This window comes from Manis pentadactyla, chromosome 8 (assembly GCF_030020395.1).
Source record: "Manis pentadactyla isolate mManPen7 chromosome 8, mManPen7.hap1, whole genome shotgun sequence".
Classification (NCBI taxonomy): domain Eukaryota; kingdom Metazoa; phylum Chordata; class Mammalia; order Pholidota; family Manidae; genus Manis; species Manis pentadactyla.
Window position 1 is genome coordinate 108,696,041 of NC_080026.1, and position 23,445 is coordinate 108,719,485.

At 51.0% G+C, this 23,445-nt stretch overlaps 1 protein-coding gene across 5 annotated transcripts in view; it reads right to left on the reverse strand.

The window, feature by feature from the left end:
• CRTAC1 (cartilage acidic protein 1) overlaps positions 1-23,445 on the reverse strand; it is a 155,885-nt gene that overhangs the window by 4,762 nt on the left and 127,678 nt on the right. For 4 of the 5 annotated variants that reach the window (XM_036886496.2, XM_036886494.2, XM_036886492.2 and 1 more), the window contains 6 exons: positions 23,116-23,198; positions 22,186-22,286; positions 21,638-21,806; positions 12,366-12,511; positions 11,018-11,060; positions 8,964-9,107 (listed from right to left, as the gene is read on the reverse strand). In XM_036886496.2, the coding sequence (XP_036742391.2) occupies positions 8,964-9,107; positions 11,018-11,060; positions 12,366-12,511; positions 21,638-21,806; positions 22,186-22,286; positions 23,116-23,198 (686 nt within the window). Of the gene's footprint in view, positions 1-7,798; positions 8,501-8,963; positions 9,108-11,017; positions 11,061-12,365; positions 12,512-21,637; positions 21,807-22,185; positions 22,287-23,115; positions 23,199-23,445 lie in introns of those variants that run through there. The other variant, XM_036886495.2, reaches the window with a different exon arrangement.

Below are 23,445 nucleotides of genomic sequence, written 5' to 3' on the forward strand. Positions count from 1 at the left end.
ATTTAGCCAAGGACACACACACACACACACACACACACACACACACACACACACACACACACACACACACACACACACACACACACACACACACACACACACACACACACACACACACACACACACACACACACACACACACACACACACACACACACACACACACACACACACACACACCCCTCCTCACCGAAAAATAAAGGTTGAGAACGACTGCTTTTGAGGAGTCACTGAGGAACCGGCTGCAAGTGTGCCTGGCATGATACAGGACTTTGGTAATGTCAGCTTCTTTCCTTCCTTTCGGGGTGCAGCCTTCCGAGGTTTCCACATGGCCCTTCTCAGGAGGGCCCTGTGGGAGGATTTGTCCTCATGGCGGTGTCTGGGGCAGGCTGTGCTGAGCTCGCAGCTCTTCCTCTAAGAGGCCACTTAAAGGGCCTGTCATTTCAGCGAGTGCTGAATGGCAGGACTAAGCGAGTAGTGCCCTGGAGCTGCACAGGGAATTATAGTTCTGATGATGGACGAGGAGGAAGAAATGAAGGGAGTCTGAGGGCTGAGCCAGTCCACAGACCCCCCAGTAGTTCACTGAACTCTGCTGAGCCTCAGTTTTGTCATTTGTAAAATGAGAGGATTATGAGAATGTGTCTTTGTAAGTGATAATCTGTTTCTCCAGTGTAAGATATTATTATTGCTTAAGTGACACTAGGACCTCATTATACAGTGGCCTCATGATATAGATTTATAATAGCCAGGTTTCAGATTCTTGGATTGAATAAACAGATATTTATCCAAGGACTCACTGATTCCCTAATACATGCCAGAAACTTTCTGGCATGTATTATTACATGTACATTATTATGTATAATACATGTACATTATCCCACTCAGTGCTCCAACACTCTGGTGGGTGGTTATATTTGAACTCTTATTTTATAGATGAGAAAACTGATGTTCCAGGTGGTTAGGTAGCTTGACAAGCACCCACAGCTGGTAAGCATCTGAGCAAAGACTTGAACCTAAGTGTCTGACTCCAAATCCCACTCTTATCCTGCCAGTGTGTCCCAGTCAGACAAGACTGTTCTACCTGTATTGACTCATAAAGACAGATTCCAGACCCAGAGAGGAGCACGTGACCAAATGCGGCACAGAAAAGTCCGCTTTGCAGAGGCATGAAGGGGCTAGTTATGTTGGAGTAATTCAAGTTATTGATTTCTGTAAAGGGAAACTGATTGGGGATGAGCTACTGCCTGAGCAGTGCTGGGTGAGGCCCTGGAAGGGGAGATGTTACACACAGCTCTTGTATGGTGACGGCTTTCTTCCCTCTGTCCCAGGTACTCCGTAAACTCTCGGGTAGGATCTTGACTTACTCATTTCCACCACCTCCCTTCCCAGGTGCCTGTCACACGGCTTCACCCTTTGCCACTGAATGGGAAATGTAGCCCATCACAGTCTGGCAGGAAGGGACAAGAAGATAGAGATGTGAAGTCCTCAGGCTCCTGGGGTCACAGAAGCATCTTAGGCAGATGCAGGTGGGTAAGTGGTCACCAAACGATACAATTCAACTACAAGAGGTCACTGACCATTCAATTAAAGGGTAGAGGCAGTGACCCCAGGCCATCCTCTGCGCTGGGCAGCTGCTTTCCATAACGCTGACCTGGCTGCAATCTTATGGCTCTACAAATGACCTCCACCTGTCCTGGGAAAGGAGGGGAGGAAGCGTGCATCCCAGCCCCACTCAGCCTCTGCCCAGTGCTCCCTAAACACCATTATTCTAAGGTGGGTAAATCCTTGTGGGGCTGAAAAGTCTGGAAATTCTGGGCGTGGGGCACTAAAGAGTGAAGTACTATGGGTGGATGGATGGATGGGTAGATAAGTGGATGGATGCACATATGGGTACAGGGAAATGACTGATGGATCAGAGGTGAATGAGAGGGCTGCCTGGCCTGGGATCAATGCAGACTTTGGAGAGGCAGGTGAATGGATGGGTGCCCGTTGGCCCTGTGCTTCCCACTGCAGATCTAAATACAGGGCCGGAGCTCCTCAAAGGGAAGGTGCTGAGCAGCCCAGGACCCAAATGAACTCTGCATTTGAAACTCTGAATGATGGATATGTCTTGGGAAGGATTCTTACAGGTCTGACATGGCCACTGCTAGAAGTGAAACCAGCAGATTATAAAGGGCCTGGAACAGATTTCATAATGGCACCTGCATTTTCTCAATCCCAGCACTGCACTGAGCGCCTTCCATGTTGTGCCTCACTGAAGCCTCACAGGACTCTGTGAGCTCGTCATGCCTCCATTTTGTGGATGAAAAAACTGAGGCTCAGAGGGGTGAAGCACTTGTTTAGGGTCACTTACAGAGTGTGCAGTAGAGTGTCTGGGATTCAAGCCTGAGTCCTTCTGATCCCAGAGTCTCAGGGTGAAAAGAGAATTTTGATTAAGATGGAAGGAAGGAAGGAGGGGAGGAGGGGAGGAGGACCATGGATTTTCGGACCAGCTTTCTAAGGAAGAATGTGGCATTTTGGCACACGAGACATCTTCTGCACCAGGGAAAGGCTTTGAGACCTCCCGGTTTCCTTCTCCCCTTCCCTCTCTATGTCTACCTCTAAGGCCTATAAATCTTGAGCCCAGGGACCTGAAAGTGCAGAGAAGATATATATGGGGTTCACCTCCTCCTAGAGCCTAAGCTTTACCCCCTTGCCGTGGTTGGGGAATTGGCTGTGCTTTTCTCCTTCCCTGGTCTGGGGTTGGGAGGGTGGCGGGAGAGTTAGGCTGTAGATCTTTTGGGTGCAGGTGCATTAAATAATTCTGGGGTAAATCCCTCATGGCTGCTCTGGGGCTGGATATAAGGGCAATGAGTCACCTTTACAGGACTATTCTGGGCCTTCCTTCTGGCAGGCAGGTGGGGTTGTGAGGTTCTGGGCAGGGACTTCCTGGGAAGGGGTGATACAGATTCCCCTCTGTCCCCACCCTCCTGTCCCTGTCTGCAGCCTCCCTTCCCTCAGCTGAGCAGGATCCTCTGCACCTGGTGCCTGTGTGCAGCTCTTTAATCCTAGCTGTGTTCTCCAGCCCAAGCATGGTTCCTTGGCTTACTTGGTGGGCACTTACCCTGACTCTGATTCTGTGTGGGTACAATGGAAGCACAAGTCCTGCCCTCATAATTCAGAAATTGTTGGTACAATTGTGCTTCTGAAATACTTTGCGCTTTCTGGAGAAGAAGGCTGGCAGAGTGAGCGAGGAGGAGCCCCAGGCAGGCGCTGGACCCCCAGCCAGGCTGTGGTCCTTGGGAAAGTCACTGCTCCTCTTTGGGCCTGTTTCCACATCTGAAAAGGATGGGGCAGGACTCGATGACTTCCCAGGTCCCTCTGGACTTAATCAGCTAGGATTCTGGGATGGTCAAGGGCCACGTCCCCAGCCAGTTGACTAGTTCCTGGCAGTGCCTTCCCTGTGCACCTTAGTCAAAGCCACACCTACCCTGCTTGCTTTACCTCATCTCAGGTTTGTTTTCTTGGGGAATGGCACTGCAGGAGAACTAACTGAACACACCCCTGTATCTTTTAGCCTGGGATTTATTCCAACACAAGCATTTTAGGGGCAAGGCACAGAAGTTTCTCTGTGGACTCCTGGGCGACCTGGGCCACAGCAGGCTGTGCTGGGAGGCACATAGACTTTGGCACTGAACAGACCCAGGCTCCATCCTGAACTTTACTACTTAATATTAGTAACATTTCTAATTGGTTGGGGACTGACTATGTGCTAGGTACCATGTCAAGTGTTTCTATCACCTCGTTTAATTCAATAATTCTGGGAGGTAGGTATTATCCCCATTCTAAAGATGAGAAAAGTGAGACAGCTCACCTACATTAGGTCTTAACTGCCTCTGAGCAATGCCCACCCTGACCCACCCTATTTAAAATGGCATTCCTGCACTCCTTTCTGCCTTAATGCTTCTCCGCCCACAGCACTTACTGCCTTCTAACATACTGTATACTTTCGTTATGATGTTGCTTAATGCCTGCTATATGTCACCAGGACGTTCTGGAATCTTTGCCAATGTTGTTCGCAGCTATCTATCTCAAGCACTAGAACAATGCCCTGCACAGAGCAGGTGTCCAAGCAATGTATGCCAAGCCACACCTGGTTCAATAGTTTGCCCTGGTACAGTTTCCTGGAGATTGCACCCCCTAAGGCTTAAGAACACAGGTTTTGGAGCCAGACAGCTGTGGGCTTGAGTCACAGCTTTTGCTGCTTAATTAGCCATGTGACCTTAGAAAACTTATTTTTTCTGAGCCTCAGCTGTGATAAAATAGACAAGTAACATTAATTGCGGAGGATGGGTGTGGGAATTAAAAGGGACACATATGTGAAGTTCTTTGCATACAGTAGGCATTCCATAAATGTTAGCTCCTTTCCCTGAGGAGAGTTTTTTTTTTCTTCTCACTTTCCTTTGATGGCCTGCCCTTTGGCCACTTGGCTGTTTAATAGCCGTTCCTTAAGAGGACAAGCTGCTGAAGGAGGGGTTGGCATTACCTGTAGAGTTAAGCAGCTCGTGCTGCCCCACATCCTTCCTCCTCCTAGGATGCACCTGTTGCTAAAGAGACACAACACCAACCCCTGACAGGATGTGGCTGGGGTCCTGGCCCACATGGGAGGAGAGAGAGATGATGCTGACCCTGGGGAGGGAGAGAAAGGGAGGGACTCGGCTTGCCTCCTGGGCTGAGAGTCTGGATGGGGGTATCATTCAGGAGTCTGCTGGAAAAACCCAGACAGCTTTCTGAAGGGCGAAGTGTTTGTCCTCCTCTCTCTGTGTGGCTCTGGAGAGAGACCAGCAGCCCTGTTTGGAGGCTGGAGTGGCGTTCCTGCTTGGGTACAGGCTGGCGACGCTGCTCAGGGCGGGGTGCCCAGACCCTGGGAGGGGGCCGTAGCAGCCAGAGTGACACATAACCAAACTCTTGGCCCTCAGGATGGCTCCTCCCCAGAGCAGGGTTGGCAGCGCAGTGGACGCTCCAAGGGGTGATTCACGATTCTGTGCTGGCCAAGGCCAGCCAAGCTAGCCAGTGAGGGGGCTCAACACGGGTGCTACCCGCTCTTCTCGCAGCTTGGGCACGACCATGGGGGATCCCAGGCCCTCCAGGGACTCCCTTTCTTCCTTCCCCACCCATCCCTTCACCCTGGGCTGATGGGAGACCGTGGCTTTGGTTAGCTACCGCAGCCAGCCACGCCAAATGGACAAGGAAGGAGCAGCTTTAGGCCCGGGGCTGGGGGCCACCCTGCCCTGCTGGAGCCCTGCCTCTGTCCCAGCTGTGTGATCCCCAACAAGCCACTTAGCTTTGTAAACGGGGTAATTACATCACTTTCTTCTTGGGATTGTGAGGATTAGACAAATTGCTTCTTGTAAAGGGCTTAGATTTCGACCCAGACACGCTGAACTCACTAAATGTAAGCTATTATTGTCATTTTAAGGGGCCCATTCCTGGGAAGAGGCATGTTCTTGAGCAGAATAAAAATGGTATTATTATTATTATTCGGCTTTTCTTGAAAATGGGAAGCTCTGGCAGCGCTGGCCCACCTTCCTGCTGGCCCTGCAGAGGGGGCTCCTTCGTCATTCGCATAATCCCTTCTAGGCCCGGCCATTATTTGTTAGCCCCCAAGGGCATCTGTTATTCCTGTTACAAACTTAAGTCCAGTGTAAAACACTGGAGCCCTGGGGCTGGGGGGCAGAGAAAAGGCTGAATTGTCTGCTCAGAAGCCCAAGGCCAGGGTGCAGGTCCCTGTGGGCCTCAGGGGAAGGAGAATGAGAAGAGGAAGACAGCAATCTTGAGCCTGGCCAGCTTGAGGGTGGCTCCGCGCCCACCCAGCTGTGGCGGGTCCAACACAGACCAGTAAGTGAACTGAACCGGTACGTGGCTCAGAAAGCCTGGATTCCTGGCCCAGGGGGGATGCCTTGTTATTCGGAGACAGGTCATGTTGACTTGGTTCAGTCCCTGCCTGTTCCTTGTATCTTTTAGCCCAGGAGTTCTTCCAGCACAAGCACCCTGGGGGCAGGGAACCGGACCCCTTCATTGGAGGGATCTTGTCACACTCCTCATGGGAGGGGCCCAGTGCTGTCACACAGCAGGTTCTCAGTGATCCTTGCTGAATGAATATGAGTGACAGAATGCAGAGAGCTTGCTTTCTGTTCTAGCAACCCACGAACTTAGCTAGACTTGTCAGGAAGCCCCTCCAAATCCCACTCCCATCCCACACACTGGTCTCCCCCATCTGGCTGGAGGAAGACAGTGTGGGGACAGTGACCATGTCACTTTTACCTACCATTGTATGTCCAGAACCTAGCTCAGTACTTGGCAAACAGCAAATACTTAACCAATATTTGTTGAATGAATGAATGAATGAATGAATGAATGAATGAATAAGTGAGTAGAGTCCAGAGTAAGCCTTCTTACCCTGGTTTTGGGATCTTGTAGGTGTGTTCTTCTCAGCCGCTGGAGGGATTTGGAACTTCCCTTTGTAACTCATCTGGTCCTACCCAACCAGTAGGGTAAAACTCCACAAATATACCCTGTTATAAGAAACCCAACATGCAGGGATTTGTGGTTATTACGTATAAGGCATCCTCTGAAGTTTGCTGTCATCTGAACCTCCTGGTGTCCTTGGCAGTCTGTCTCACTAGCTTCCTGTCCCTTATTTCTTGTTGTGTGTGGGCAGTCAATGGACACTGGTAATTGTCATTCACGGTTGTATTTGGAACCATCGCCTCTGTGGGTTTTGGGTTTCACTGATCTCACCATCTCAGCCGCTTGTCCATTCCTAAAAGGCACCAGCTTCCAGAATGACTAGGGAATAGTTTGGACAGTGAGGGCTCTGTCTCTCACCCTCCCAGCAAGATGGTGTGATGGGGGCTGCCTGCTCTGTGACCTTGGGTACACCACTTCATCTCTCTGAGCCTCATCTCCGGGGCCCTTTCAGATCTTTAATTTCTTTAATTCTATGTCAGTACACTCAGGAGTGGGCATCCCAGAAGTGGATCTATTTTTAAGTTGGTATATGCTTTTCTGTGAAATTGTAGCTGTTTTTATTTTTAAACTTTTCATTTATGCTCCTGTCCTGAGTGTAAAAACAGCACCTGCTGTGAGAAATTCCTATTTTGTGATTTATTGGGAGTATTATTATTATATCAGCAAATGGTAGGGCTTTTTTGTTAAATATGCTTTTAAAAGGCTTGCTGCATTCTCAAGTGTGATTTTATTACATCTTGGGGTGATTTTTTTCTCCATGAAGAGTAGATCTGTGATTTATAACAAACCCTCTCAATTGAGGCTGGTTGTGAAAGTATTCTATGGTGTTACATCACCCCCAAAGGGTGCTCTGGTTACAGAAGCTTCTTGGTTTCTAAGCATATTGCAGAGGCGATTAAGCTGCAAGTTTCTTTCTAGAAACCAGGGCACCCTGAGACTAGTCATGCTTATGTCCAGCCACACTGAGGGGTCTTAAAAGGAAATGGCCCTTAGGGTTCACAAGCTCTGCTCTCTTGTCATTTCGAGTAGGGATAATGAGGGCTCAGAGTGGAGAACTGACTTCCCCCAGGCAGAAGGCCTAAAGTACTACCCTTTGCTTCTCCCACATCCCACAGCAAATGTGAACCTTGGTGCACATACCCAAACCATTGCTCATGCCCGGAGCAGACACTTTCCCTGTCTCATGGTTTGCTTTCCAAGTGCCACACGTTGGGAGGGCTGCTGCCAGTTCAGCCTTCCATCCAGCATCTACTTGCCCCAGGCATATTTGTTTTTCACCAGCTAGGCACTAATATCCAGCAGAGAGTTTATTGGCATAATTTCTCCAGAAAGAGGCTGGAAGACTTTGCAAGTTCCAACTTTAACATGTTTATCAAGAGGGCCAAAGGACCACCCTTTCCCCTCCCATCATCACCACCAACCCCAATCAGGCTTTCTGCCACAGGAAGTCAGGGCGCACAGAGCAGAAACAACACAGGCCAAACTAGCAGGTGCCTGATACACTGTCAAATCAACCGAGCAAGCAACCACCTGGGGAGCCATCTTTGTTAAGGGCAAAATTAGCTGCTCAGGACACTGGAGGATACAGAAAAGACAGGACTATCTTGATTCTTCTGAAAGACTGAGGGGGTAAAGGGGAGACTTCCCTTTTCTGTTTTCTGAGAAAACATGCAAAGAATAGCTTCACAAACAACTAAGGTTACACAAGCAGCAGCATCTCCCAAGCTTCCCTTTTCAAAGATGGCCACCCCTGCTGTCCATTCAGAGGAGCATGCAGCAGAATCTACTGGGCGTGGAGAGACAGGCAGCAGGAGAGATTTAGCTTTCCACAAAGGCTGTTAGTTTTTTTTTTTTTCTTTTATTGATGGGATTTAAAGTGCATATAACTGAAGGCAAAGTCCAAGGCCTAGAGAAAGATATGAGGCCCCAGAGAGAGACTCAGAGATTCTAAAGGCAGCAGAAGGATACCCACCTAAAAAGGCCACTTGAGCTGCAAAAAGGATGGGGCAAAGAGACAGAAAATGGGAAAAAGAGAAAAGGGGTGGGCAAGGAGAAGGGGTGGGGGAGGCATTTGGGAGGAAGAAGACAAATACCAGTTCAGAAATTCAGACAAAATAAGTAGTAGGAGCTAGTTTATACCTCAGGTAGGAAAAGATGGGCTGACATTAAGGTAGGAACATTTGTTTTAGGAAATGTGAGAAGGGGAGAAATAAGAAAAGCCATGTCCTATGGCCATCGCTGCAGCACCCAGGGGCCCCTCAGATGGTGGCAGTAATGGTGGGGCTTCTCCAAGCCTCTGCCATGGTCTTCTCTGGAGACCCTGTGGGGTTCTAAGGAGACTCCATACAGCCAGGAGAAAGCAGGAGCTCAGGACCTCGATCTGGGGCCTCCCCAGAGTCCTCAGGGGATGACAGTGTCCCTTCGCTACTGGACTGCAGCCGGGCCCCACTCACCCACGCAGGCTGTGCCGTCCTCGTTGGGCTCGTAGCCCCGACTGCACCTCTTGTTGGTCCGGCACCAGTAGCTCCCATACGTGTTGACACACACGGGCTTGTCTCGAGGACACACAAATGGGAACTGGATGCACTCGTTGGTGTCTAAAAAGCGAGGGGAGCCACTCACCCGGGAGGTGTGGGGCAGTGAGTCCTTGCTCAGGCTCTGTTGTCCCACCCCCTCTGTGACCTTGGCCATGTCCCTTCTCTCTAGTTGAGAGCACTCGGGCATGGTCCTGGGTCTTCTACCTGTTACACTTTCTCTAGGTGTTCCCTCATACATGGATGACTCCAGTCTTCCTTTCTCCAGCCATAACCTCTCCAGGCTCTGGACTCAGGAATTTGTCTAACATGCATCTCAAACATAGTAGGTCCCAAATGGAACTCTAGATTGTCCACAGCCCTCAAACCTTGTCCACCTCCGTTCCCATCTTCCCTAACTCAATCAGCACTAACATTATCCACTTAGCTGCTCACGCACAAATCAGGGCAATCTCCTCTGCCTCCCTTTCCCTTACTTCCTGCTCTTCTCTCCACCAGAAAAGCCCTTCCTTTGGCCTGACTCTTCTCATCCTTCAGGTCTCATCCCAAAGGCCCTCTTCCTGACTACTCTGTCGAGAACAGTCTCCAGAGAGTGCCTTGCTTATAAAGCATTCTCAACTGTCCTGCTGTCAGGTCACGTGCTGTGGCTTGTCTCCCACTGGAATGAATGCCCTGCAGGGCAGGTGTTTGGCCTGCACCCCCAGCACCCTGCATGGGGCCTGGGGTGGAGGAGGCATCATCTGCTGGGTGACGAAAAGAAAGAGGCAGCTGGACTGGTGATCTCACAGGGTCCCTCAGGCGCAGTACACATTTCTGTGTACATGCATGGCCTGTTTGGAGTGGCCAGGATGGGGAGAGGGAGAGCTGTGGGACTAATTTCCTCCTCAAGCCACGCTGAGAGCCGTTCTCCTCCACTTCCCCTCCTGTGGTCCTTACCCCCTGCAGTGCCCTCCATCAGAACACTTTGTTCCTTCTTCGCCGGGTGAATTCCTCATCACCCTCAGGTCTCAGCTTAGATTTTGCTTTCTCTGGGGTGGAGCCCCACCTTTGTGCTTCCACACTCTCTGCCCCTTCCACCACCCCAGCCCTGCTCACACTGTGTGGTCACTGCTGTTTACTTGGGTGCCTTTCCCATTGGCTCCAAGCTCCCTGAGGGCAGGGACTGTCTGTTCCCTCTTGTACCTCGGTAGCAAACCCATTTGTGTGAGGCTGAGGAGCATGTGTAGCATGGACTTGGGACGAATACTGCCTGAAGGTTCAAGGGCTGGAGGCATCCTCGACCTGACCCCTCATTGTCAGTCATTGGGATGGAAGACACTGGGTTGAGGGTCTTTTGGATGCTGAGTCTCTAGGCTGCCCCTCTCCTACTCCAGGCCCTTGGGGGACTTCCAGAAGGTCATTGGGCCCTCATGGAGCTGCCATCCTGTCAGTGCTGTGACTACCTGCACCCCTGCTCCCCTCCATTCCTGCACAAGGCTGCAATCTGCCTTCTGTACTGTGACCATACTCCACACCTTGGTTTGCTTCAATGCCCCCTGGCAATCCCCACCTGTGCCTGCCAGCCCCCTTGCTTGCTGTCCCACTGGCTGGCCAAGCTGAAGCTACCAGACCTCCATGGAAGATGTGTGCTCACTCCAGCCACCCCAGCCCAGTAGCCAGGTCTCCCTGTGGGCACTGTGTAGGCAGTTGGGTGTCTCCTCCACATGCTCATTCTCTCCATGCTCATGGCGGGGGAGCACTGTCAGTTCCCCCAGCATCACTGATTCAGCCTGCTGGTTGCTAACATCACTTTCACCTCAGCGAGTGACATGGTGGTTGTCTTGGCATCTGGAGCCCCAGGGACAAACAACACGCTCCCCGTCCCACCTTTCCTCCCCATCTACACCTTGAGCCTTGCTGCGGCGGCTCAGGCTGATATTCCTCAGGGAGGCTCTGGCCTCTGCCCCATCCCATGGCACCCGCAGGCAACTCACCCATGCAATGGCCGTTTTCCTGCTGGGAGAATCCTCGGCCACACTGCAAAGTGGGCAGAAGCAGAGACACTAGTGAGCTCAGATCTCATCTCGGTCCCCTCCTAGTCACAGATGCTCTTGCCACCCTGACTCCTGAATGAGTGCTCTTAGCCCTAGGCCTGGGAGGAGCCCCTCCCTGCCAAGACCCCTTCCGTTGCACTTAGAGTGGGAGACGGGGAAGGCTGAGGACAGATTCAGCCCGGAGGCCTGCTCATTTCCCTCGTGGGGCACACACGTACCTGAGCTGGGACACCTAACAGAATCTGTCCCTCCTGTGGCATAACCCTGAAACCAAGGCTGCGTCTCGGCCAAGGCAAAGTGTAACAAGGGCTGAGAGAAGCTTTCTGAGGCCTGCTTCCACCCCACACTCCCTTCTCCCTTCTCTGACAACCTTCCCTGCCATGGGCATCTGCAAGCCAGGCTAAGGCCCTCCTCTCCAGCCAGGCTGGCTGGATGAGTGGTGGACATCTCAGCAGGTGTGAATCAAAGGCCCTGTGGCTAGAATTTGAACTAACAGAGATTTGGGAGCCAGGCTGTGGGAGCTTTGCTATGTCTGTTTGGGGGTTTCAGGGACAGCAGCCTGGTGGCAGGACAGGAGACTTGAAACATAACACTTTACCCAAGTCAGGAAATGTCAACAGTACACATGGAGGGATGGGGGGAGCTGGTGGGGAAGGGTAATGCCCCTCCAAAGCCAGTGTGCTAGTGACAAAGGTCCTTGAGCTCCTGGGGCTGAGGCCACCCAGCTGCCAGAGTTCCTACTCATCCTGGGTTTTCCCTTGGATTTCCTGAGCTACTCTAGAGACCTCCTTGTATGACCTCTCCTCTGTGTGAGTTCAAGTGGGTTCTTTGCAACCAAGTGATTGCTATGACCCTGGGAAGCAGTCCAGAGCTATGCCTCCAAGAGTCCCCAGAGGCCCTGCTCCACCTGCAGAGGTGACAGGAGGCTTATCAGAGACTCGGGGTGATCCAGAGGTAACACAGAAGACTTGAGGTTACTTCCTAACTCTGCTCACAGCTGGCTGTTGTAGCCTTGGTGGGCTCTCTCTTGGTCTTGGTTTTCCTCCCTTGTAGAATGCGTGCAAAAATACTTGCCCTTCCAAATAGTTTAGTGAGGAGCAGAAGAGATGTGGTTGTGATACCACTGTGCAAACTACAAATGGAGGGATCATTAGGAAGCCTGCCCTTTGCTAAGATTTCCATCATTGTAGAGTCAGAATCTGCAGGTACCTGGGAATCCAGCTTCAGCCCATGAAGTTGTGGGCAAGGCATGCTTTTCTGGTCCTGAGGCCCAGATGCCGTGGCTCACCTCCAGTGGGGCTGGGTCCTGAAGTCTGTCCTCATCCCGGGGGTAAGGGATCTCCAACACTGAGTTCATCTCCCCACTGGCCACGCTCCGGCTTGCCATCTTGCCATCTGGCCATGTCACCTCCACGCTGCTGGCTTCATCCTTCCCTGTGGGATGGAAGGAGAATGGAATTTAAATTCTATCTAATTAAAATTAATTTATATTTAAATAGCCACACATGGCTAGTGGCTACCAGCTACCATATTGGGCAGCACAGCTCTGGGACTTACATTCTGATGGATAGGCCAGTCAGCATGAGGCTGTTTCAGGAAAAAGGGTAAAGCTTGGTGGCGAGCAGGTTGACTTTGGTACCCTGGGTTCAAATCTTGACTGTATCACTTATCGGACATGTTGGGAAGAACACGGTGGAGGCTGGGCATCTGGCAGAGCTGAGGACAAATACCAGCTCTGCAGATGACCTGCTATGTAATTGCTGGCATGTCATTTTTGTGTTTTCACTTATGCATATTTATGTTTATAGCCTGCTAGGGGCCAGGCTTTCTTTTGTCACTGGGAGTGTCCCAGTTTTTAGGAGCTTTCACTCTAGCGGGGATAAACAGGCAAGCAGATGCACAAAATAATAATGTGAGATATATTGACAAGTCTGTGAAGAAAAGAAAAATAGGGCCACAGTACAAAGGGGAACTGGGGGTTGGCTGGGGGCCTATTCTAGTTAGGGGGGCAAGGGACAATCTCTTGGGGAGAAGGCACTTGAGCTGAGCTCTAAATAACAGCCAAGGTTGTAAAGAACGAGAAGGTGAAGGGCACAGGAGAAAGACCATTCTACAGAGCTGAGATGTTTACAAACACTAATGGTGAAGCTCAGAGAGTATTCACGGTGAATGCATCCACACACATCCTTAAAATAGTAGTTACATCACTGGCAGAAAGCAGGCTGGAAAGATTGGTCAGGTGTTTGGGGATTGTCAGAGTCGGCTCCATCTCTCCACTTAAGGCAACGGCCGTCACTGGTCAGGCTGATGGTGGTGGATCGGGCTGGGGAGGCGGATGAGCTGGACCTCCCCTGCAGGGAGAGGCTGTTCTGGTCAGTCAGCTGGGAAGGAGTGCAGTGCTGAGCACAGGTAGGAGATATATATAGTATATACAGATACTCTCGAAAAAAAGTGAGACTGGAAGGAGCTGTTGAATTTATGGAGGCTTTTGGTCATTATTGTCCAGCAATAGAATTTATAGTGATAGTCCCATGGGAGCAGAGAGTAGTCTGTGAAACATGTGTAAAGAGGGTTCCCATAATTTGGAAAAGGGTTGAAAGCTGTGTCTGGACTTTGAGGGGGCCTATGTGTAGGTGTGGAGGTCTGTTCTGGGGTCGGGGGCCGGAACTACATGGTGTACCGGGCCCAGTCCCAGCACATCAGTATGGGGCTCTCCGAGGAGGTGGCACCTTGCTAGCTGTGTCCCCCGGCTTCCTGATCCACTCTGGTTTCCTTTTGCCTCACTGCTGCGAGTTAATGAGGGCAGGGACCAGCTGCCACACTCCAGAAGAATTCTCCTGTTTACCTCATGTACCAGGCAGCAGCTCCTGGAGCGGAGACCCCCCCCCTGAGCACCAGGCAGCTTCTCTTCCCACAGAGACTCTCCCCTTCCAGGCCTGGCCTTACTGGTTCTGGGGTTTACTTTTTTAAGCCAGAAAACAATTCTCATAAATGCCTATTCCACCACTCCCTCCTTCTACAATAATTCCTTTTGGGGAAGGGGTGTGGAAATGGGATTGGAGCAGGGGTGTCATCTGCAGACTTTTCTGTTTTGAAGTAGTCTCTTAAAGAGGGTTTGGCATTTTTAGGGTGTTACAGTTCCCAAATTAAGTGGCATATGTAAAAAGTAAACATGTTTCCATCAAAAAGGAGACAAAGAGCAGCAAATATTTCTCACCTAAGCCAACAGAATAGCTACATGAATACATTTTCCAGCCTGACTGAAGTGCCACAAATAACTCAAAAGAGTTGTCAAATATTCATAGACGATCACAAATTTACATCCTGTATTTGCAGCATGGAGTTTTGAGTGCTGCTTTCTCCCTCCAGACCCAGGGAGGCTCAGGGGCTGACATAATGAAGCCAAGGACCACAGGTCTCAAGAGAACTCCCTGCTCTGCTGTTGATTATTCTGTTGCCTTGGGCACCCCCTGGCGCCCGAGTTTCCTCATCTGTAAGACTGGGGTGTGACCTAGTCCTTCTGCCTTGGACTGTGAGCCCTGCCCTGGATGACTGTGACCTTTAGCAGGGTTCTTCAGGCATGGGGGACACTCTGCAGGTCTCAAAGGGTTTTCACTCTTTGGCAATAATACAGGGGTACAGGTACTCCAAACTGTACCAGGAGATTCTTGCTGCTAGCATATTGGATCCTCATGGCAGTGCCATGAGGAAGGCACTAGTTTTATACTTTCCATTCTAGAGATGAGGGAGTTGAGACTTGGAGATGTGACATGAATGGCTCGTAGTTAACGCAGCTAGGGAACGTCTGACCCCCAAGCCCGTGTTGGCTCTGCCCTTGTTCCTGCTGCCCACCCCACCCCCAGTCCCACCAGAGGCCACACATTATGGAGGGATCTGGGACTTTGCGGGAAGGAGACAGACCCAGGCCCCATCCTGAGGAGCTGAGTCTGGAGGGCAATGAACACAGTGGTTGTTATAATAAGCTGGGAAAGGGCAGCCATAGCATTGGGAGCATTTGGTGAGAGAGGCAGATGTTAAAAGTCATTTCATTTAGGTGCTGCAGTAGGAATAAGAGATTGTGAGGCAGGGAAGGGAAGAAAGGAACATTCCAGGCAGGGTGCACAGCATGGGCAAAGCTACAGAGGTATGAAAAGGGCCCAAGTGTTTGAAGATCAGGGAGAAGTTCAAAGTCGGGGAAGCAGAGTATGAGAATGTGTGTTAGGTGGGTGGGTGGGAGAGGAGATGGGGAGGAATTGTGGAGTCTTTATCTGGGTAGCCAACTTGAATTCTCCTGTCTACTTTGCAAGACAGGCATTTTTATCCCCACTCTCTACATGTAGACACTTAAGCTTGACAAGGTGAAGTGACTTGCAGGTGACTAAGCTAGGACTGGAATCCCAGGCTCCTGTCCCCAGGCCCGGCTGTTCCCTTTGACCCAGATGTCTCAGGTCTTCACGCAGCCACACAAGTGAGCGGGCCCAGCTCCCAGACACTGCACAAGGGCAGCCTTTAAGCTGGCCTGTCTTCCAGGCCCGTGTGTCGGGGACCTGGTCAGTGAGCAGAGGAGACCCCATTAACGAGCACAGCTGGGAGGTCAAGAGCAGCAGGGAGTTGCCCCTGGCAGCTGTTAAAGGACAAAGGCCAAGGAGGCACAGAGAATTGCTCTTTTCAGAAAAATTACAAGCGAAACAGATGGTGGGAATACAGTTGGTGGAATATTTTTGCACTTTAATAAAGCAATTTTTATGTGGGCCATTGAATTTTCCTTCCCTAAATGAGCACCGGGCGGCTTGGAGGCAGCTCTGAGTCACTTGCAGACAATTAGCTGAAAGAAAGGCGGTGTGTGTGTGTGGCAGTGGCAGTGGGGTGTCCCATCAGTGCCTGGGGTGGGCTGGCTGAGTGGGTGAGCCCCCCAGGAGAGGCTGGCAGAGGCAAGGAGATGACTGGGGCCTGTTGCCATTTCTGGTTTGGTTCAGCAGTCTCAGCTGTCTGCTAGGAAACAGCCAGAGTGTGGGATATGCAGGGGTGGGTGTGAGTAGCTAGGAGGTAGGTTGGGAGCGACCAGGTGCAGTGAAGCAGTCAAGAAGCGCTGAGAACAGAAACACTTACTATGATCGTGGTGGGCCATCTGCACCAGGAGGAGCAGGGAAAGGCTGGAGCAGGATGGAGAGGGGCTGCGGAACAGGCCAGGGACCCCACTGAGCAGGGGTGGGTAGGGTGGGGCTGATGCCCAGGAAGGACAGCTCTACAGCGTGAGGTGTGGAGCTCTCTGCACAGCACAGCGGGCCCTCTGGGCTTCCCCGGAGAGGGAAACATCCAGTGAGGTCCCTGAGCAGTCCCTGTGTGATGTGATGCAGCCCGGACCCTCGGGAGAACACCTGTAGGTCTGAGAAGCTGAGTCCTGGGACCACAGCTCTGTGCTGACCGAGCAAGGCCTGCTGCTCTGGGCACATCCCCAGCCAGCACAGGGATGAGGTGGACAGTGCATGAGGGGAAGGCAGGAGGCGGTCTGCTGAGAGCACATATGCACCCACACACATGTCCATGTACCACATGCCCACCACACCTTGCTGCCAGGTCAGGAGGAGGCAGGGGGTGATTTGTGGAGGGAGGCTGGGAGCAGGGTCAGCTGGGCAAGGCAGGGCTTTCTTGCATTCACGTTCTGGTCAGGCCCTGTCTCACCCCAAACGCCAAGAAGCAAACTGCTTAGGATTGGAACCATCAGACTGTATGTCAATAGGAGACTTGTTAAATAAATTACAAATGCCACCACACAAGGAAGTACAGCACAGCACTGGAGGAAAACGTAGGAGATACGTGCAGACTTGGAAGGATGTCCAGGATATATTATTAAGAGAAAAAGGAAGCAGGTTTGGGAATAATAGGAAGAGTATACAGTTGACCCTTGAACAAAACAGGTTTGAACTGTGTGGGACCACTTACATGCAGATCTTTTTCAAAAATATATTGGGACATTTTTTGGAGATTTCTGATGATTTGAAAAATATTTTCTCTAGTTCACTTTATTGGAAGAACAGTATATAATACACATTACCTGCCAGACATGTGTTCATCGACTGGTATCAGTAAGGCTTCTGGTCAATACCAGACTACCAGCAGTTAAATTTTTGGGGAGTCAAAAGTTATACTCGGATTTCTGACTGTACAGGGGGCTGCTGCCCCTAAGCCCTGTGTTGTTCAAGGATCAACAGTAATAATTTTGAAAAGTGGCAAGGAGTACTTATCTATCAATGTGCTCCTTTGTATGTTGTGAAAATGAACGCATGAAACTGGGAAGAGGCCACCCTGACCACCATATTTAAAGCTGCTCCCGGCCTCCCCACAACTCCTGATCCTCTTACCATGTTCTGCATTTCCTTTCTTCATAGCCCTGAGCATCAAACTTTTTCTTTACCTAGTTATTATGTTACTTACTTATTATCTGTTCCTCCTCCTTCCACTAGAAGCTTTGCCTAGTGATCATCTCATAGTAGGTGCTCAGGAAATAAGTACTGATTCAGTGAATCAAGTGGTATGGGGTAGGGGTAATGGAAAAGGGAGAACAGGTTACTTTCTACTGAATATTCCATAGTGGTGAGATTATGGGCTGTTTTTACCTGCTTTTTTTATGATGTGATATTTTCTAATTTTCCTATAACCCATACACATTATTCTTCCAATCAGAAAAAAAAATTAAATCCTTCTAAGAACAACTGCAAGTGAGGCTCTCCCTGCAGGCTCCTGGTGCCAGGGGACTGCCTCTGCTAGTGGCTCCTCGGTGTCTTTGCAGCCCTGCCTCCCACAGCACACCTGGCTTTGGCTTCCTGCCTCTGTTCTGTCTGCCCCTCCAGCCTGGCTCGGGCACCCCCCCACTTCGGCACTGGCCTCCCTCTCTGGGCTCCACTCCCACCTGTTCCTGTACTGTGGACATGCTGGGCCTTTGTTCAAGCCAGCCCCGCCCCTGGGATGCTCTCCTGAGCACCCACTCACACCTTCTAAATTCCTGCCATCCTTCTAGACCTAGCGCTAGGCCCACTTTCTGGGAAAGCCGCCCCAGAGTAGAACTAATTTCTCCTGCCCAGCCCTCTCACAGGCACTGGGCCTGCAAGACGGCACTTCCAAAGCTGCCCTGTGTGCTGGTTCCTGCGTCCATCTGCCTCTTGCTCTGGCCTGTGAGCCTGGAGAGCAGGGAGCATCTCTTCTTTGTCTCATGTGTCTCTGTCCCGCGTCTCTCCGTGCCTCTTGGTCCCCTCCCTCAGTCTGTCTGTCTCCCCACTGTTCTCTCCTCCCTCAACCCTTCCTTCCAGGAGGCCTTTCCCATCTCCCCCCATCCCACTGCTGGCTGCTCCCTCTAGCGGGAAGGCCAGCTCTGTGCTCCATCCACGAAGGAGATCCTCATGGATGTGCAGCCTCAGAACTGCAGGGCTGGAGCCCGGCTGCCCTTCACTGTGCCCTGGGCTGCTGGCCCTGCAGCCTGCTGAGCCACCTTGGCGTGTCTCACTGCCAGGCCCAAGGCAGTGGCCGATCCCCAAGAGCAGCCTTCTTGCAGTGCTTCTCTGGGAGTGGATCTTGGTAACAGAGAGGAGTCTGCAGGGAGATACGTAGAACACTTTAAGCCAGAGTTCAGACCCAGGACAAACCCCGTGGCCTTGCACATGAGCAAGAATCGGCCACCAGGAGGGGCTCCCAGCTAGCGGTGTCCATAACCCTGCAAGGGTGCACAGCTGTGAAGAGGCGACAAGGCCTGTGGGCCCCTGGGACCCCATCAAATGACCAGCTGAGGCTGCTCAGTTCAAGAAGCAGTTCTGTCCTCTCAGCAGGGGCAGACACTGGCCAGAGAAGACACCCAGTGAAGCCCATAACCTGCATCTTAAAACCCATGGGATGTCCAGCCAGATACCTGGATAAACATCCACTATGGCAGTCACCTTGGTGCTTGGATGGCCTCACCTGGGTCACCTGCTGCCTGAGGGGCTGTGGGTGTCCAGGAAGAGAGAGGCAGGGCTGGAGGGCGGCCCTGCTGGCCCCACCCAGAGCAGCCATGAGCCATAGAGTCACAGTGGTCAAGAGCTCAGACTATGATGCCCAAGGGGTTAGGTCCAATCCAGCCTTCCCTGCTTTCTGGAGGTGTGATTTGGGGCAGGTTACTTAACCTCAGCCTCAGTTTCCTGGCCTGGGAAATGGAGGTCATGATTTATCATGTTGTGGTAAGAATGGAATGAGGTATCTGATGCAAAGCTCATAGCCCAGTGCCTGGCACATACTAAGTGCTTGGTTAACATTGGTGACAGCTCTTTTACAAGAAAGACTCTGTATTTAAGTCATCTTGTACCTTTAGGGCCAGCATAGAAAATGGCTGCTTTAAAAGCCTTAAACACTCCGACTGCAGTGCAGACCCATCCAGGGTGAAATAGTCCAGGAAGATGCTTATCAAACCAGGCCTTTTTTGGGTCCCCAAAATATTTATCTTTTTCTTTTTCAGACTACATAAATACTATGTGGGCCTATAAAAACGGGAAAACACACACGAAAACATATAGAAGACAATAACGATTACATATTCAGGCAGGTCTGGATTTCAATCCCCCCACCTTGCCATTTACCTGTCATGTGAACTTGGGCAGGTTTCTTAGTTGTCCTGACCCTCAGCTTTTCCTTTACAGAATGGGGATAAAGAATGCACATCTCACAGGGTGGTCATGAGGATGAAATGAAATAATAAGAGTAAACTGCTGCCGTGCCTGGAATGAGTAGGAGTTCCTACATTAACCCAGCCACTCAGAAAGAACCACTGTTCACACTTTTTGCATTTTCTTTCACTTTTTTTCTATGCACATATCATGTGTGTATAATATCAACATATCCATATATATTTATTAATTGGAGACCATATTGGCTATTCTTTTCACAGTAATATTCAACCACCTTATGACATGCTAACAGATAGGGGAGGGTGTTTGATTTTGAACCTGGGTATATCTGACTCAAATGCTTTCTTAACCATTGTGATTCAGTAAAGGCACTCTTGGCTCCCCCAGCGTTGCTCAACATTTTTTCCATTATTGCCCCTCCTTTCAAGAAGGCTTTTTAGTCTTTTTTCCCCTAGTTCTCTCCCCCAAGCTTTTCTTTAAAAACATTATAGTTTGAAATAATTACAGAGTCAGGAAGTTGCAAAGATAGTACAGAGAGGTCCTGTGTCTTTCGTCCAGTTTCCCTCAGTGGTGACATCTTACATAACTACAGCACAATCTCAAAACCAGGAAAGCGACATTGGTACAATGTGTGCATATAGTTTTATGCTGTTTACACATAACTTCACACGTGTACATTTGTGCACCTACCACCACCATGAAGACCCAGAATGGCTCCATCACCACGAGGCCCTCCCGTGCGCTATCCCTTCACAGTCACCCCCACCCCTGTCCTTTTCACCATTCCCAATCCCCGGCAACCACTGATCTATGTTCTGCTTCTCTAATTTTGTCCTTTTGAGAATATTACATAAATGGAATCAACAGTATGTGACCTTTTGAGATTAGCCTTTTTTCCCACTTACCATTAATGCCCCCGAGAGTCATTCCACTTGCTGCATGTGTCAATAGTTCATTCCTTTTTATTGCTGAGTAGTAGTCCATGGTGTAGATGGACCACAGTGTGCTGAACCATTAACCTACTGGAGGACAGCTAGGTTGTTTCCAGTGTGGTTTATTACAGAGAAAGCCACTGTGAACAATCTTGTATAGATTTTTATGTGGACATAAGTTTTCATTTGTCTGGGATAAATGCCCAGGAGTGCAATTGTCGCATAGTAGTTGTGTATTTGGCTTTTTGTTTTTAAAGAAACTACCAAATTATTTTCCAAAGTAGCTGTAACATTTTACAATCTCACCAGCAATGAATGAGAGATCTAGTTTCTCCACATCCTTACCAGGATTTGGTATTGTCACGATTTTTATTTTAGCTGTTCTAATAGGTGTGTACTGATATCTCATTAATACTGCAGATATACTCTATATCTGTACCTTCTTACATATAAAAAAATAGGATTTTTTTCACTTTCCCTCTCCCAGCCAGTAACCAGTTTTACACCCTTGAGGGTGACATCACTCTCACTGAGAATGCATGGCTTCCCCAAGACTTCTAGCCAAGGGAAGGCCCCAGGGGTTTGGTGAGACTTTAATCACCAAGCCAACTCCCAAGAGGCTAGGGAAACAGCTGGTTTGGACAAGTTAGGTGCAGGCCAATGTTTGAAGAACGAGGCCATAGCCTTGGACAAATGGAGGATTAAATACTCTGAGCGTGGGAGGTGAACTACAACAGAGGCACCTGAGTGGGGAGCCCTGCAAGGGGCGGGGCATGAAACTCCCTCTCGGGCTCAGGCTCCTCTCAGGGCAGGGCTGCCTCCAATAGCGGAGTTGGCCACGCTGTCACTGTACCGTGGATCCTGGAAGCTGCTGGGCTGTGAGTCCTCCATCACTCAGCACACTGGGGATGCAGCTTCAGGACCTGCTGTCCCCGACAACAGCTCACTTCCCAGCGCCTCCCCCGGTCCTGACTCACCTAAGCCAAAGTGTGCCACGGGCTCCATCTCGCACAGGTAGCCTGAGCCACCGTCGATGATCCTCAGGTGGGCCCCGCTCTTCTTGGTGTAGAGCACGACCTTAGCGCCCCTGGCGAAGGCCCCGAACCGGGTCCGAGGGACCACTCGCAGCCAGTTGTTGCTGAAGCCCTGTAGGGAGGGAGGCAGGCCCCAGCATCAGTCGGGCAGGCATGAGGAGCAGCGAGGTAAGGGAGAAGAGGGGGAGAGGGAGACGAGGAAGAGAAGAAAAGGGGCAGAGGAGGGAGGGGAGGAAAAAGCCAACAGACCCAGGAAAGACAGTTTCTGGAGAAGTGCCAGTGGATGGCAGAGGGGCAAAGGGCTTCTCCCAGGAGGCAGCCTTTCTTAGAGGTTTACTGCACTGCTAGGAATTTATTTCCTTCCTCCAGGCCCTGGGGTTCCCATTTCCCACCACGCCGGTCAAGCAGCATTCGGGCTTCTCTGTGTTCACCCACCCTAGGCCCTGGAGTTCACCAGGCTGGGCGCTGTGGGCCCCAAGGTCCATGCCCACCTGGCTCCCCCGGAAGACAGACAGCGGCTGAGCCATGGACTCCCCGTGGGACAAGATGAGGTCCAGCATCCCATCTCCATCGAAGTCTGTCACCACGCCCCCTGCAACAACACAGACTTCACTTTGGCCACTGGCCAGGAGACCCACCAGGGAGAGAGGCTCCCAGCCAGTGTCATGTCGTGGGGTGTGTGCCTGAGGGTGGGAGGCAGAGAACATAGCACTGGGAAGACTGGGGCTTGAGGCCATCATCTCCGCTGTTTTCTAGCAGCTGGCTCATGATAGGAATTCACAGGAGAGGGGTTCCTTTCCTTCTCCTGGACTTTTGCATGGAGATAATGCGTGCAAATTACTCAGGCCACGAGGATTCTTCCTGATCTTTCTACTACTGTTTTTGTCAGTTTATCAAGTGTTTGCATGTACACAGTCTCCTTTTGGTTCTCACTACAAACCAGAGAGGACAGGAGGGCAGATATAATTATCCCCATTTTATGGATGTGGAGAACAAGAAGCAGCTTATCTAAGATCACAAAGCAAAGCAATGGCCGGACCGGGTCTTGGGAATCCTGATTGAGTGGTCTTTTTCTGACACCTGGCTGAATGACAAGAAGGGACAGGTCTGACTGCAAAACCCCCACCCTCCCCTTTCCATTCCCACCCATCAAGTCACCAGAAAACTAGGGCCCATGGATTCCCAGACCCCGCCCCACCTCCCTGGGACCCTCCCCTCCTCTGCTTCCTGCCTGGTGCTCCCAGGGCTGCTCCTCCTCTGCTCCCAGTGGACCTGGGCACTCAGCCCTCTGAGTGGCAGGGACAGGAGGAGCCCTGCAGAGGGATCTGGGGCCCAGTCCCTCCTGCCCTCACCCAGGGTAGGGGCAGCATGGAGCCCAGGAGTGGGGGGGAGTGCAGGCTGGAGCCCTCAGGTTCCCTCACCTGTGCCCCGGCCCTCAGGCTCCAAGGCATCGCCAGGATTGAGCTCCTCAAGGAGGGGGTCACCATGATCCCTGCGGATGACGCTGCAGGAGAGGAGACAGGCCCGTTCATGGGTGAGTAACATGCTGGTGAGGCCCCACCGGGACCCCTGGACCTAGGTGATGCCTACTTGCTCCATTCTCTGTCCCCTGAGCATCCCCAGGTCCTGCTGTACATGGGCCACCACCTGGATGCCTTTGGAGCCACTCTGCTCACAGAGCCCGTTCCCTTTTTGGGTTTTAATTTACGTTGGTAAATATTGATTTTTCCTTCTCTAATGGATGAAATATA